Source organism: Gekko japonicus, unplaced genomic scaffold (genome assembly GCF_001447785.1).
Source record: "Gekko japonicus isolate JY-2015 unplaced genomic scaffold, Gekko_japonicus_V1.1 scaffold239, whole genome shotgun sequence".
NCBI lineage: Eukaryota > Metazoa > Chordata > Lepidosauria > Squamata > Gekkonidae > Gekko > Gekko japonicus.
The window spans coordinates 1,384,506-1,398,862 of NW_015163611.1; the positions used below are offsets into that span (position 1 = coordinate 1,384,506).

Genomic DNA, 14,357 nt, shown 5'->3' on the forward strand with positions numbered 1-14,357 from the left:
AACATAAATTTGTGCTTCAGCCTGTCCTGTATATTATTGCAAAATGTTCACATTCTGTGATTTTTGTCTCTTATTTTTCCAGCCCAGACATGAAGACAAGCTCTCAGTGTGCAGCAAGCTGTGCTACAGTACTAACATAAATTTGTGCTTCAGCCTGTCCTGTATATTATTGCAAAATGTTCACATTCTGTGATTTTTGTCTCTTATTTTTCCAGCCCAGACATGAAGACAAGCTCTCAGTGTGCAGCAAGCTGTGCTACGCCATTGGAGGGGCTCCGAATCAAGTTGCCAGCAGTGCCACTGCCTTTTTTCTGCAGATCTATCTCTTAGAAATTGCTCAGGTAACCTATGATTCAGGGAACTTAAAACTGTTTGGTCATGCTACAGGTGCAGCTTAGAGCAGGGCCCCCCAACTTGGTGCCTGCTGCTGACACCTTTCCTGGTGCCTCCCCCAAATGTTTTTAGAAAGTGGTTGTAGCTAAGTGGCTTTTGCTATTGGAGATTTGATTGGCAGTGCAAATTTGTAAAAACATTGCTTTGGCAGTCGCTGCCACCATAGCACCCTGTGTCCATGAAGGTAAGCTGGCTCTGCCTCCTGCGGTAGACATCCTGTGGCAGTGCCTGCAGTAGGCATGGTGTGTCAGAATGCCAAAGGTGCCCACAGGCTCAAAAAGATTGGGGACTGCTGACTTAGAACACAAGGTCTTCAGCTGTTCTTGTCTTCTTACTTGCTGTTCAGATCATTCTACTTGTAAACACTTTCCTCTGTTCTTAGACATCTTTTTTTAAGTGCTATTGGAAACACGAAGACGTTATTTTGAGCTGTTGGTTTTTTTACCAATCTAACTACTACATATTTATTCTGCCTTTCTTCCAAGCTGATAGAATACACCCACAAACAGACCAACACCTGTAATAACTCACTATAAAGGACCCAGTCCAAGTACAAAACATAAGGTATTGTTCAAAAAATATCTTTCTACGTAGTTTTCTTCATACAAAAACCTTACAAGGAGACTTAGAGGAATTTCACATTACCCAAACAATTTGAAGCCGTTTTTGATCCGTCGTGGAGTAAACCGGTATAGGGCTGCCATTTCACACATGGCTTTTCCCTACCGGTAAACAGCTGGATCTGAAGCGGTTTGCCATTTCAGACTGCACGGCTTTTTCCTGCTATTTTTCGCCCACGTGGGCGATCGCCGGCTTTTTTCTTTTGAACGTTCGCTTTAGAGCACTATAGCGCTATAACACAACACTCCAGGCATTCCAATGGGATTGCTATAATGCTGTTTTGCTGTTATGTCATAGCGCTATAGCGCTCTAAAGCGAACGGTTTTTAAAAAGCCGCTGATTGCCCGCGCGGGCGAAAAACGGCAGAAAAAAGTGTTTCGGATCCGGGAGAAGAAGCTGAAGACTACTTGGAAGTGGTTTATAGATAAAACGGTTCAGCCCTGTTTCCTGAACGTGACAGAAGCATTTGTGTGTGAAAGTACAAATATATTCCGGTAGGGAACCAGTTCTAAAACGGTTCTGTTTGAAATGTCAGACCAGAAACCATTTGGGAACCATTCCTGAACCGGAATATATCGCCTGTCTGAAATTCCTCATAGTTTCAAGAAGTGGAACACCAAAGCAACGTAGTACCTCCGAGGTACTAGTTTTTTACTCTGCATCTTCGGCGGGAAGCCTCGGGTTAGCCACGGGAGCTCTACGCTTCCCAGATGTTGTGGTGTGATCGCGCCCGGAAAATCCGCCTACCATCCGTATCGTCAGCGCGGCAAATGCTCTGTGTGACCGCAGCCAATAATGGTTAGTCCTCAGTTAATGCATGACACCATAGTTGTTATTTGTCGGATTTCCCTTTTTGCTGGAATGGTAAATCAACTTATCACATTCCTGTGAATATCGTTCTCACTGTATAACAGACTGTGATGCTCTGCTGCAAACTTCAGTCTCTGGCTACAATCACACTGGGGGCTTGGTGCAATCTGGCTGCTCCTCTATTTGTGGAGGTTTAAATACTTGCGGGAAGAAAGGATCAGACATCCCACCCTTAACTGGCTTCACTGCGGGCTCACCCCATGGTCCATCATTCAGATTGTTGCAGCATTCTATTTATTTTTTTGGTCTTTGACCCAAGCACAAAAATGTGTATCCAAAGCTCTGGCTCCTTTTTGACAGCTCCACAACCTGTCTGCCAAGTACCCTGGCCTCTCTCAGCCTCCTTCCCTTCGCCTCTCTTCCTTGAAATAAATGGGTTGGGTTTTTTTTAAGTGCAGATTTTACATGAGAGTAGTACTATTGACTTCAGTGCATTTACCCCTGTGTCAGTCATGGGATGCTCTCAAATAGCAACTCTGATGCAGAAACAAGAGAGAGAGGTTTTCGGGGGGGATTTGTCACTCAAAAGCAACTCCCCCGTGGACCCCCATCCAGAATGGCTACTTGGCCATGGTGATTGACAACGCCAGGGGTGATTATGCGCTTATGTTCATACTTGATCCAAAAAAAGAGAGGTGGAAATGGAAGGGAAGGTTCAGACTTCCCAAACGGCTTGACGTTGCATTCAGACAGCCAGAAATGCAGGGTGAAAGCACTGGCATCCTTAAATACCAGACTTTCCCTGGTGCCTGGTTACTCCGCATCCAAGGCGGGTCAGAACAGGGTGGCAACAACTGGGGGACGGAAGGCAGATGTTGCTGTCTGACTTTGCTCTTTAAACCCGCAAGGGTACCACAAAGATATCACTGCAAACAGCCCATGTGACCACAGCCTCTGTTTTACATTTACTTACAAGGGGTAGATGCTGTCCTCTCTAAAGACGCTCCCTGACGCCTTGGGAGGTGTGTTGCCTATGAGGTTGCCAGCCACAATGTCTGAGGCGCCCACATTCTGAGTGGGAAACTTTACCATGCATTTCCTTGTATGTGAGCAAGTATGGATGGAGGAGTAGCAGCCACTCTAATAAGAGAACACATAAACAGGGACTGACGGGATCCATACATTGTTTGCTGTTGCACTGTTGTAAGTCACTCACCTCTTGGGTTTCCCTGCCTGAATAGGGAAATCTAAGGGGTGAATGGCTACAATAGGGCAGTATCCAGTAATGTGTGGATCTCTGGCATATTGGGAAGATGGGATGCTTACAATGTTTCTAGAAGGTACTAAAGTTCAAATTAAACCCACTGGGATAATATTTTCATGCCTAAATTATGCAGGTTAGTTTTGTTCTTGAAAGAAATATTTGCTTTAGGGCCAGATAGCAGGTTATAATGGTACCTGGGTCCCCATGGGGACTTGCGGCCATATTGCAGCTGCAGGTTCCCAGTGGGGGCTCCATTTAAAAGCACTACAGGGCCCAATTTGGATTGGGGCTGTGGAGCAGGCAGAAGGCAGGAGCTCCCTCCCACCCCTTGTGACAGTCCTGATATGAATTGGGCCCCCACAGTGCTTTTAAAAGGAGTTCTCTCCAGGAACTCATAGGTAAAGTACAGCTGTGGTCCTTACGGCAGACTACATTGTAACATGTAGTTTGTCCTTTAGATAGTGAGATCAGTGATTTGACCCTGTTGCCTCTATGCCTTGTAGTCCCATAGCAGAATGTAGTACTTCATCAGTGGCCATCTGCATATCATCTTCTCCCTCCTTATCATTTACCTTGTGTAAAAAGTTTCACCAGCTTAAATGAAGGATAACTCTGGATACCTTCTGTCAAACTGCAAGATGGCAACAGCAGATACATGTACGCTTACAGGTGTCGAAAGTACAGGAAAGTGAACTATCTTGTGGGCAGAGGTGCTTGGGAATTTGTTCATTCCTCTTCAAAGACCAATAACGTCCTACCAGAATGGTGTTGGAAGTAATCATGCTGCTGAGATGACTGTCTGAATCAAACCCTCAAATACTATGTAGCCGGGATTCTTAAGCATTTTGGATTGCATGTCTTATGCAGATTGCCATATTTGTGTACTTGGCGTGGGAGGATGCCTGAAAGGAGTCAGAATTAACAGGTCTTCAGTACTTTAGCTGAGCTTTAGTGTTCCTGTCAAGTAATTGGGGAAACAGAGCCTTGAATGATAGTTTTTTCACTAGCAGTATTTGAGCGACAAGCCCATTCCTACTTGCTACTTGCTACTAAGCAACACTTAAAGCTGCATGAGAGTGCGGAAGTATCTGGGTTTTAATTCAACACTTGTTGCTCTTTTTTCTTCTGGAAAAGCTTCAATTATCCTCCCATTTATGTTATTATTTCACAGACCTCCAGCAAGTTCCCCATGGGGGCACAGTTTATGAATCTCTGTGCCCCTTTGTGGGCTGCAAATGTCTTGCTAATTTGCTGTTCCTCTAATATGACAGAGTAACAGGGAGGTATCCATGTGAAAACTGCCTTGATTATATTTTAAGAAAAGAATAGAAATAACTTCAAATAAATATGTATACAGCAACACATGCTGGTAGGTACTAAAGGCTGTCAAACAGGAACAAATGACCAAAAATATAGCCTAGAAGCAAGTAGCCGATTAAGAAAAACACACCCTCCCATAATACACAATAAACAACATTCTTGCCATGTTTTAACGCACCGAAATCTGGTTCATTGGAAGTTATTTTGTGCTGTTTAATTGTGTTGTCACAGAAGCCTTGTGTAAAGCAGGCTGCACTCTTTGGCCTTTCAGATCACTCCGTTTCATGCCTCTCTGGTGCTATTTGTCGGGAAAGCCTGTGGAGCGGTTGCAGATCCCGTCGCTGGCTTTTTTATTAGCAAAAGCAAATGGACCAAAATTGGCCGACTCATGCCTTGGTAAGCAGAATAGCCATTAGGTTTGCTTTATCCTTTGCTTATCGCTTGCATTTTCTTTGTGTTCTGCAAGCATGCCCATTCCCTAAAAGAGGACTGTGTGTTTTTCACTTTTTAATCCCATTTTCAGAGTTTTGCAGCGGCTGTATAGCCATAGAAAAAAACACAGAGGGGGCAAAGAGTTCCGAAACAATGAGGTCCTGATCCAACACAAAGTTAGGAGTGGGTGTAACCTGGTCCTCTCCTTGTTACTCAAACCCCAGTGAGACTCCAGGTAAATGTGTTTTAGGATTGCAGGAAGTCACTTCCACTTTAGCAAGGAGGATTCCCCCCCCCCGCCCCAGTTGCAGTTTACCATGCTTGTATTGCAGATGGTCCCTTTCTGGCCCTCAGAGCACAGTCCTAGGAGTAGTGGCGGTTGTGAAAAGAATGGGAAATTGGGGAAGTTCTGTTGCAAGAATGGCACGCTGCTTGTGCTGGTCTGGATCTAGCTCCTTGGTTTAAGTGAGTTTTTTAAAAATTGGAACTCAGAGCAAACACACACACACATATATATTTGCTACGGGAATTGTGTTGCACTATAATAGGCACTATTTAACAAGCCAGTAGAGAAAAGTTCATAGTAGATTTAATGGGCTCCTGCCAAGAGCTTGGGTGAATGGTTTAAAGTCCGCACAGAAGACCAGGGAGATAACGAGAGGAAATCTGTCTGCTCCGAGAGCAAAATAGTAACTTGGTGGAATAGGCAACAGACTTTCTAGCAGTCAGTACTTGGGCAAAATGCCTCCTTTTTCATGCTTTAACTATTACTAAATAACATATAGTGCTATTGAGGGTCTTGCATATCTATTTAGTAAATAGACGCGCCGCGGCTCCGGGGATCTGTGGGATCCCGCCGCGGCGCTCCAACTTTGGTGCGGCTCACATTTGCCGCAGATCAGCCCTCCGTTTCCCTGCCGTGTGGCAGGGACCATATATGTTCTACTTTTCCAGAGACCTGCTTGAGGCAGCTCACAAACTAAACACAATGCATCTTTATAGTTTAGGGTTACCAGATGTCCTCTTTGTAGGGGACTTGTCCTCTTTTTTGTGTGTCCATCCTCTTTTGGGCTCTTTTTAAAAAATGGATGAAAATGTCCTCTTTTTGGTTTGGAAGGTTAGGAGTATTCCTAGTTAGTAGCAAATCACAGTTTAAATAGTAGAGATATTTAAAATGAGATTTGTCATAGTGATCACTTGTTTAAAACAGTCAGTCAAGAAATATGTCCTCTTATTTGCTTTTCAAAACATGGTAACCCTTCGTATAGCTAATTCTGAGCATGGCCTTAGAGAGTGGATCAGAAAATCTGCACAGCAGAACTATGTACAGCTGGAATAATTTTCTGTTGTTTTTTTTAAATTTATTCTGTTTATATTTAAGTGATCTGGGGGAGATCATTATGATCTATTCTGCTGTTATTGCATGGGTTATTTCGTTTTTCTGATTCTGTATTTCTCCTTTTTGTTCATTGCTATTTTGAATAAATAAATATTTCACTATGTATACTTGTCAGTTTCTTAACAGCCTATTCAATAGAATTAATTCCTTCCAGCACACAATGTCAGTTTTCCAAATGCTTATTTATCACTTTTCTATTCTATATTATTCCTATATTCTCATATATTAAATAAGTCTTATAGTATAATTTTAATTATTCCATTTTGTAGGGTTCCTCGATAATTCAGATTTTTTTCACCTCCATGAACTAATGATTGTCTTAATTAAATTCTTGACTTCATTTAACTCATTTCATTGTATGTATCCTGGCACAAATCCTATTGCAGTAATGTAATCAAATTTTCATGGAACGCATACCAATCTTTATTGCAACTTCATCTATCAGTTCTGATCATTGATTTTTCTCAAGGCCTAAATTCTTAATGTATTTCTCACACAATACATGTTAAACCTCATAGTGTTGACAATTCAACTTTAGCATAAATACAGCAAGTTCACAGAAAAGAACTTTTCTTCCTTCTCCGTCCCATTGCCGTTCCCCGCATCCCAAAGAGACAGCTTCTTACAAGCACAGTTTAGGACATGATACGGAAGCCTGCAGCCAGCAGGGGGAACTGCTTGAAATCCCCCTTGCACTGTGTGTATTCATTGTTTTGTTAATTTATTTATTTGAAAGATTTGTGTCCTGTGGGGGGGGGGGGAACCACCTCTCAGTCCATGGTTTATGAGACATCTCATAAAGCAAATATACAAATAAAAACATGAAAACTACATGAGTAATAATTTACAATCAGCTGCAGTGGCCAATAGCATGTCCATTAGAAAGAATAGTGGGTCAGACAAAGGGTGTGATCACACGAGCAGTTTGGCCCGACATAGCCATCCCTCCCCTCTGGATCAAATGGGCGTAGTCACACGGCCACATCTGTCAGGTGTTCCCCAGGCATACTGACCCCGTCCTAGGACGACTTGGAGCTAGATTAAAAAGGCACCACATCATAAATAGTGTTTTTGGTTCCCCGCCCATTCATTGCGCGTGGCCAGATGTCTGAACGCGGGGGAGCGCGTGCAGAACAGATTAGCCGTCTGAACCTGCAGGTCCGTTCCCGCCGCTAGGGTGGGGTTTTTTTGGAATTTTTGCCTATATGCTCATATGCGCACATATGAGAGCACATGTGCACACATGCATTTTGAAAAATGACCAGGCAGCGCGCTCCATGGCAGAGGCGCTCCAGTAATGTGGATGTTTGACCACAGGATGTCCACGTGGGCAACCCACAGCAGGATGTGCTATGCCCCACAACACTTTAAATGGGAACAATTAGAGGCAGCACCATATCGTGCCAAGCTGCCTGTGTGACCACAGCCATAGTTTCACCTGGCTGAGACAGAGGTTAGGTGGTAGGTGATCAGGTGTGTGTTCTACAAGCTTATTTCTGTTGACTCTTCCCCTCCACTGCACCTCTGAGAGTGGGGAGATACAGTGACCTCCACTTGAAGATCTTAACTAGCAGGCAGTCATGTCTGGAAGTACACAGTCCTTCAGTATTTTGAGTTTAGGGTACTCTTTAGGGTTGCAGTATGCATGAAAGGGGGGGGTAGATCTGTGAGTTCTCTGGGGCATTTCATGTAGTTCCTGAGGGTCACCAGATCCTTAAGAACTGCTTCTCAGCTATTATGGAAAGGAAAGGCAGCCTGGATCCGTAACACGTGTTCTGTTCGCAGGAGGAGTAACTCCAGTTCATCAATTTGAGTTCAGTGTGTTAATCTTGTATTTTTCTTTCAGTTTTTATGGTCCCTTGATGATGAATTTGGTAAAGTTCATAAAAATGTAATTATTAGTCAGGTAATGTAATTTTTGGTGACATCGTGGTTGCTTTTGTTATCGTTGGGGGGATTTAGAGCGTTCCTGCCCTTCTGTATAAAACTGCAATATTTTATGAAGAAACCCTTTTCTCCTTAAGGCTATAATTTTATACATACCACTTGGCAGTGAAAGCTACGGAACTTGGTGGCCTTAATTCCTATGTACGTAGGATTGTTACACATTCTTGAGCTTGTTTGGAGGTTCTAGCAGGGGAGCGCAGCTATCATATACCCTTGACCGAAGAATGGTACACTCCTTCTATCTGGGATGGTCGTCCTCTTCGACTGAGCGTGCAGCTTCGGGAGGGACGCACATGGAGGGGTGAGGGAGGTAGGGGACACCCGCCTGGCCATCCAGATCAGCCGAATCAACCCAGGCGATCAGTGGGGTGACAGATGTAGCAGCCAGATCGCCCTCACATCCTGGGATTGTCACACATTCTTGAATGTTATGAATTGTGTTCATGGGGCACATGGAAGAGGATGGAAGTCATGCAGTTTAGTACCTTGTAAAACTTGGATTATGCTCTTATCCCACCCAGCTGCCAAGGAACTCACAGCGGAGTACATGGTTCTTCCTCCTCCATTTTATCCCCACAACAATCCTGTGAGGTAGGCTTGGCGGAGAGAGACTGGCTGAAGCCCACCCAGTGAGCTTTATGGCCGAGTGGGGGATTAAAACTCAGATCTTCCCAGCTGTAGCCTAAGACGTTAAAACATTACAGCACACAGGCTCCCCATGGTACACTCTTAGGAAATGCCATGCCAGCAGTTTGCCATGGGGTACAATAATCCTGGGCCGGCACAGTATCACAGCTAGGTGTATTATGCATTTAATGAACAGATCTGTGCAGGCTTAACAGGGTCTGTTCGTGGTGCTGCCTTAGTAGCAGCTAGGAAGGAACAGGCTTTTGCAAGCCCGCTTGTTCCTTCAGGTTGGCAGGGCCGTAGCCAGGATTTTTCGTTTCGCAGGGCAATTTTTTCCCCCCTTGTGGGGCACCCATTATACTTATTCTTATACTTAAAAATAATAAACAACTGGAGATTTTAGGAGTGGAGCCTGAGAAGAATGGGGTTTGGGGAGGGGAGGGACTTTAGTGGGATATAGTGTCATAGAGTCCACCTGGAGATCAGGATAATCCAGGGGATCTCCAGCCACCACCTGGAGACTGGCAACGCCAAGAGAGGGAGGTTGACTTTCCCCCCACCATCACTAACCCCCCCCCCTCTCCCTTCCATGGAAAGTTATGGGGGACAAAGAGAGATTAGCTTCCCCACCACCATCACCATGCCTTCTCTCTCTCTTTTTTCCTCCCCCAGCCCAGAGGCTGGGGAAGGAAAGGAAAGCTGCCCTGTCCCTTCCGGTCAGTTTCACTCCCCTCCTTTCCCCTGTTAAGCCTAACAGCTGATCAGCCCCTATGAAACTGACCAGAAGCGGCAGGGAGGCTTCCCTTTCTTTTCCCAGCCTCTCTACCTGTGTGGGGCTAGGGTGTCTGGCATCATCAGGTGGTGGGGCAGGGCTCATGGGTGGTTGGGCTCCGCCTCCAATACCCCACTGTGGCTACAGGCCTGCAGGTTGGTCTCTGGGAGGTTGGAAAACCCTGCAGCTGTCTCAGGTCTCTGCTTGGTGATGCTGCCCCTTTCCTTTTCTTTTGGGGGGTACCAGAAAAACTGGATATTGCCCACTGCCACCAGCAACTCTGAGAGCATCTCCTCATAAATGGAGTTGCATGTCTAACACCCTATACCTATGTTGCCTCTTAGAGGCTCTGCCTAGTTGCTGCACCTCCCATTTTACTCCTATAGGCTAGTGCAGGGATAGTGTATCGCAATTTTGCAATGTTTAGCTATTGTACTTACCTGCTACCCTTCCCTGTAACTGCAGTTCAGCTAGCAAGACCAAATAAGGCATGGCGGGTTTCCAGAGATGAGGCTTAAGAGTGTTCAAAATATAAGGAAGTTCAATAAATGAATAAAATGAATATACATGGTCTGTTCGAGCACTGAGGCTGAGCAAGGGTGCAAAGAAAAAGTGAAAACATGTAATCCCTTTTCCCTGCACTTGGAATTTATCCTAAACAATGTTTAATTATGAGAGGCTAGAATATCTGGCAGTAGTGAAAGTTCAGCATTCTTATGGTTGGAACTTCTCCTCATTGTCCCTGGCCATGTGGACAAGATAGAGTCCCTAGGTAAAGCCTTAGTCATGAATGGTTTGTGCCTCCCTGGTTAGAAACTATAAGAAAAGAAAGTTGCTTCACTGTGTCTAGAGAATTTACAGTCTGTGGGGTCATTCAGCTCTTCCTAGGTGTGGCTGTAGCTGCTACATGAACTGGTTATTTCTTTGTCTCTGTGTTAACTCTAATTGGCCCTTCCTGGCAACAACCCCCCCTTCTATATGTAATGGTTGAGGAAATTCTATTTCACTGTATCTGAAGAAGTGTGCTTGCACATGAAAGCTTATACCTTGAACAAAACTTCGTTGGTCTTAGAAGTGCTGCTGGACTCAAACTTTGTTCTACTGCTTCAGATCAACATGGCTACCCACCTCGGTGAGAGATCACTCTGCAACTTCAGGGCCCTTGCCATAAAAGTACACGGAATACACTTCTAAGTTTCTTACACTGAAGCTGTATAAATGTGCTGCCTCAGTAGGTTTGCCAACTCCAGGTGGAGAAATTCCTGGAGATTTTGGGGGTGGAACCTGAAGAGAGAGGGATTTGGGGAGGGGAAGGACCTCAGAGGGCTATAGTACCAGACAGTTCACCCTCCAAAACAGCCATTTTCTCCAGAGGAATTGGTCTCTGTCAGCTGCAGATCAGTTTTAATTCCGGGAGATCTCCAGGTCCCAGCTGGAGGATGGCAACCCTGTGCCTCAGGGAAAAAAGAGCCCCACGGCCCTTCTTTCTTTCATCCCCTGTTCTTAGACCAAGGTCTTGAACAATGAAACTGAAAAACTTAAATAAAACCCATGTCTAAAAACACCTGCCTTGGACACTTCACTGCAGCCTCTAGAAATCAAGCAACAGAATAAGTACGTTGAGAATCAGAATCCTCTAACAGAAACTGCACCTTTTGCTCTAATGTCGCTAGAGGAAGCATAGTCCATTTATCAAGGCATGGCATAATCCATTTTAGCCTAAACTGGAACACATAAGGATATTGCAGGACAATATGTACAGGAGAGTCCACTGACTAGAGGGGGCAGAGACGTAACCAGTCTGAAAAAGGGATCCTTAGCAGATGACCCAGCAATACCACTGAAAAGGAGCAGCTGAATTGTGAATGCATAAAGTTCTTACATAACATTGGGCTAACCAAGGTGTCTAGATAAGCAGAGAGTTTACCCTTAGATGGAAGGCCCAGGGCAAGTGGAGAATATGTCCTCCAAGCATCAAAATGAGTATAGCTCTTATCTCTGGCATAAATCAGCTTGGCCACATGTTTTTTGAATTGATTTATGGAGGAAGAAAAAAGATCCTCCACCTTATAAGATTTATAAAAGATAACCTCTGTTCAACAAGCAGGAGCTAGGGAATCTTATAACAGTCCCTGTGGGTTAGGCTTACCAAGCTACCCACAGGGGCCTCAAAAAATAGATGAAACCAAAAATTAAAAGCATGTACATGGGTTTCTATAGAGCTAAGACCAAATTCATAACTAAAGGCCAAAGATGAAATGCGTCTCGGGAACCCTCCAATTGCCCGAAGGAACGAGGACTATATTTATAGAATTGTCTACAGCAGAAATCCATATAGGGATAGATATCACCGTTGAGTTAAAACCTTTAATAGCAGCTGGAATATAATATGCCCCGTTAGAAAAAAAGAAATGCAAAATTGCCTTCATAGTGGCCATAGATTTCTGAGTGACCAATTGTTTATGACATCTTCAGGACAAGGTAGAATGAAATAAAACACCCAAATACCTAAAAGAGGAAACCTGTCAGATCTTCCACCCTTAACAATCCATGTCTCTCATTTGGTCGAAGAGTGAGGTGCAAACTTAATAATTTTAGTTTTAGTAAAATGAATAGATAATTTCTCATGTATACGATAAGTTTGGAACTTTTCCCAAGACTAAAGAAGACTGACCCAAGTTTGGGAAAATAAAACTGTGTTGTCTGCTTAAAGTAAAAGAGGGACTGAAATGTCCAGTAATTTAGGTGAATGCAGATAAGGATCAGTAAAAAAAACCTGGCAAGTCAGAGAGATACAAATTAAATGAACATGGTGTTAAAAGACATCCGTGTCAGACCCCCCAAACGACAGGGAAATAAGTAGTTTTCACTATTATACTGTATTTGGGCAGTAGAATCAGTATAAAGATTTTTTAATTAACCTGAGTCACAACTGACTCATGTACCTCCTATCTTCTAAAAATGTTGACCTCTTATATGAGTGTTAGGAATTATGACCACAAGGTCAAGTCTTGGTTGTTTGGCTTGGTGCCCTTTTGCATCCAACCTCTGGTATTGCTTTCCCATCCTATAGTGCAGCATGAAAAATGGTATTGCATTCTCTTGCATTCTACCCTTTTTTCTTTTTTTGCAATTCACTATCACAAAAAGAGAGAGAGAGAGAGAAAGAAAAAGAAAGAAAAAGAGAAAGGGATAATAGGAAAGTATTATGCAGATAAGTAGAGTTCTGAAGGAATTAAGCTAGGTTGTCTGTTCATTCAGATTTTTGTATCCATGGTCATCTAATTACATTGTGAAGCAGCAGCTTTACAAGAACACTAGAGAATTCTGTCGCTACAGGTCATGCGCTGGGGAATTGATTGCATCTGTTTATCATGCTTAGAATACAAAGCTTTGGTCTCTTGGCTTTTCCGCAGCTTGTCTGAAATGCGGTTTATCAGCTCTAAATATCTTTTTTTAAAGAACCATGTTTACACACTGAAGACTAATCTGTGTTTCCCTGGAGTCATTGTCATCAAAATATATAGACACAGGATTGGATTCAGTATCATAAACTAATAAGGGTTGACTAATAAGGGTCCATATTAATATTACAGTGATAGAGAGGTCTCATCTCTTGCGTAGTTGTTCTTGTACATCTAAAAACAAGTGGGCTTGTGTTGTGTATTCAGCAGAGTGAACTAGAAGTAGTAATAATCATAATATTTGAGCACCAGTAGGCACTATGCAAGTATAGTAAATGGATGTGCACTTACAAAGCTTGCCCACAAGCTTACAAACTAAAAACTATAGAAAGTGTGAGGTGAAACTTGTATCAGGGAGGCTTGCGTTCAGCCATGAAGCTCACTGGGTAACATTGGGCTAGTCTGTCTGTCTCCTCCTCCACAGCTTACCTCAGAGGCTCGATTTGGGGGTACAAGAGGGAAAAGAACCAAAGAAGTGTAGGGTGTCAATGCATTAATATGTGCAGAGGATGAATCTGCACACAGGGTCGAAAAATAATAGAATGTACTTGCTTGAAGTACTGCCTTGTCTCTGTGGGCGAAATAGTCACAAGGGCTGCATAACTTCATCATCACTATACCAAACAATAATTAAGGATATTTCTATAGTACTCTTCCTCACATCACCCCACAGTGCCACCCATTGACACATTCATTTGTCAATTAAAATCTAGGTGATGCTTCTTCCAAACTTTTGAAGTGTCTTCCCTCCAGGGGTCACTTAGTAGAAAAAGAGGTAAAGGTAAAGGTTCCCTTGCTCGAAAGCCAGTCGAATCCGACTCTAGGGTTGCGGTGCTCATCTCCGTTTCAAAGCCGAAGAGCCAGCGCTGTCCGAAGACGTTTCCGTGGTCATGTGGCCGGCATGACTAAACACCAAGGCGCACGGAACGCTGTTACCTTCCCACCAAAGTGGTACCTATTTATCTACTTGCAATTTCTTGCTTTCGAACTGCTAGGTTGGCAGGAGCTGGAACTAGAGATGGGAGCTCACTCCATCATGCGGCACCCGGGTCTTGAACTGCTGAACTACTGACCTTCCACAGCCTGCAGTTCAGCGTCTTAACCATTTGAGCCACCACAGCTCCAGAAAAAGAGGTACAGGAGCTTATTAGCACAACTCATTGGCATAACTTATTTGCATATGTCACACCCCCTGACATCACCGGAAGTGTGTCAGAAGGCAGCACTCACTGCTCAGGCTCCACTGGACTGTTTTGGATTGCTAGCTATGGGGGGGGGGAATGCACAGATCTGTGACGGAAGGAAGGA

General features: G+C 43.9%; 1 protein-coding gene across 1 annotated transcript in view; it reads left to right on the plus strand.

The window, feature by feature from the left end:
- MFSD2B (major facilitator superfamily domain containing 2B) overlaps nt 1–14,357 on the plus strand; it is a 59,594-nt gene that overhangs the window by 8,140 nt on the left and 37,097 nt on the right. The window contains exons 2-3 of the mRNA XM_015407335.1: nt 216–341; nt 4,680–4,804. Coding sequence (XP_015262821.1) covers nt 216–341; nt 4,680–4,804 — 251 coding nt within the window. The remainder of the gene's footprint in view (nt 1–215; nt 342–4,679; nt 4,805–14,357) is intronic.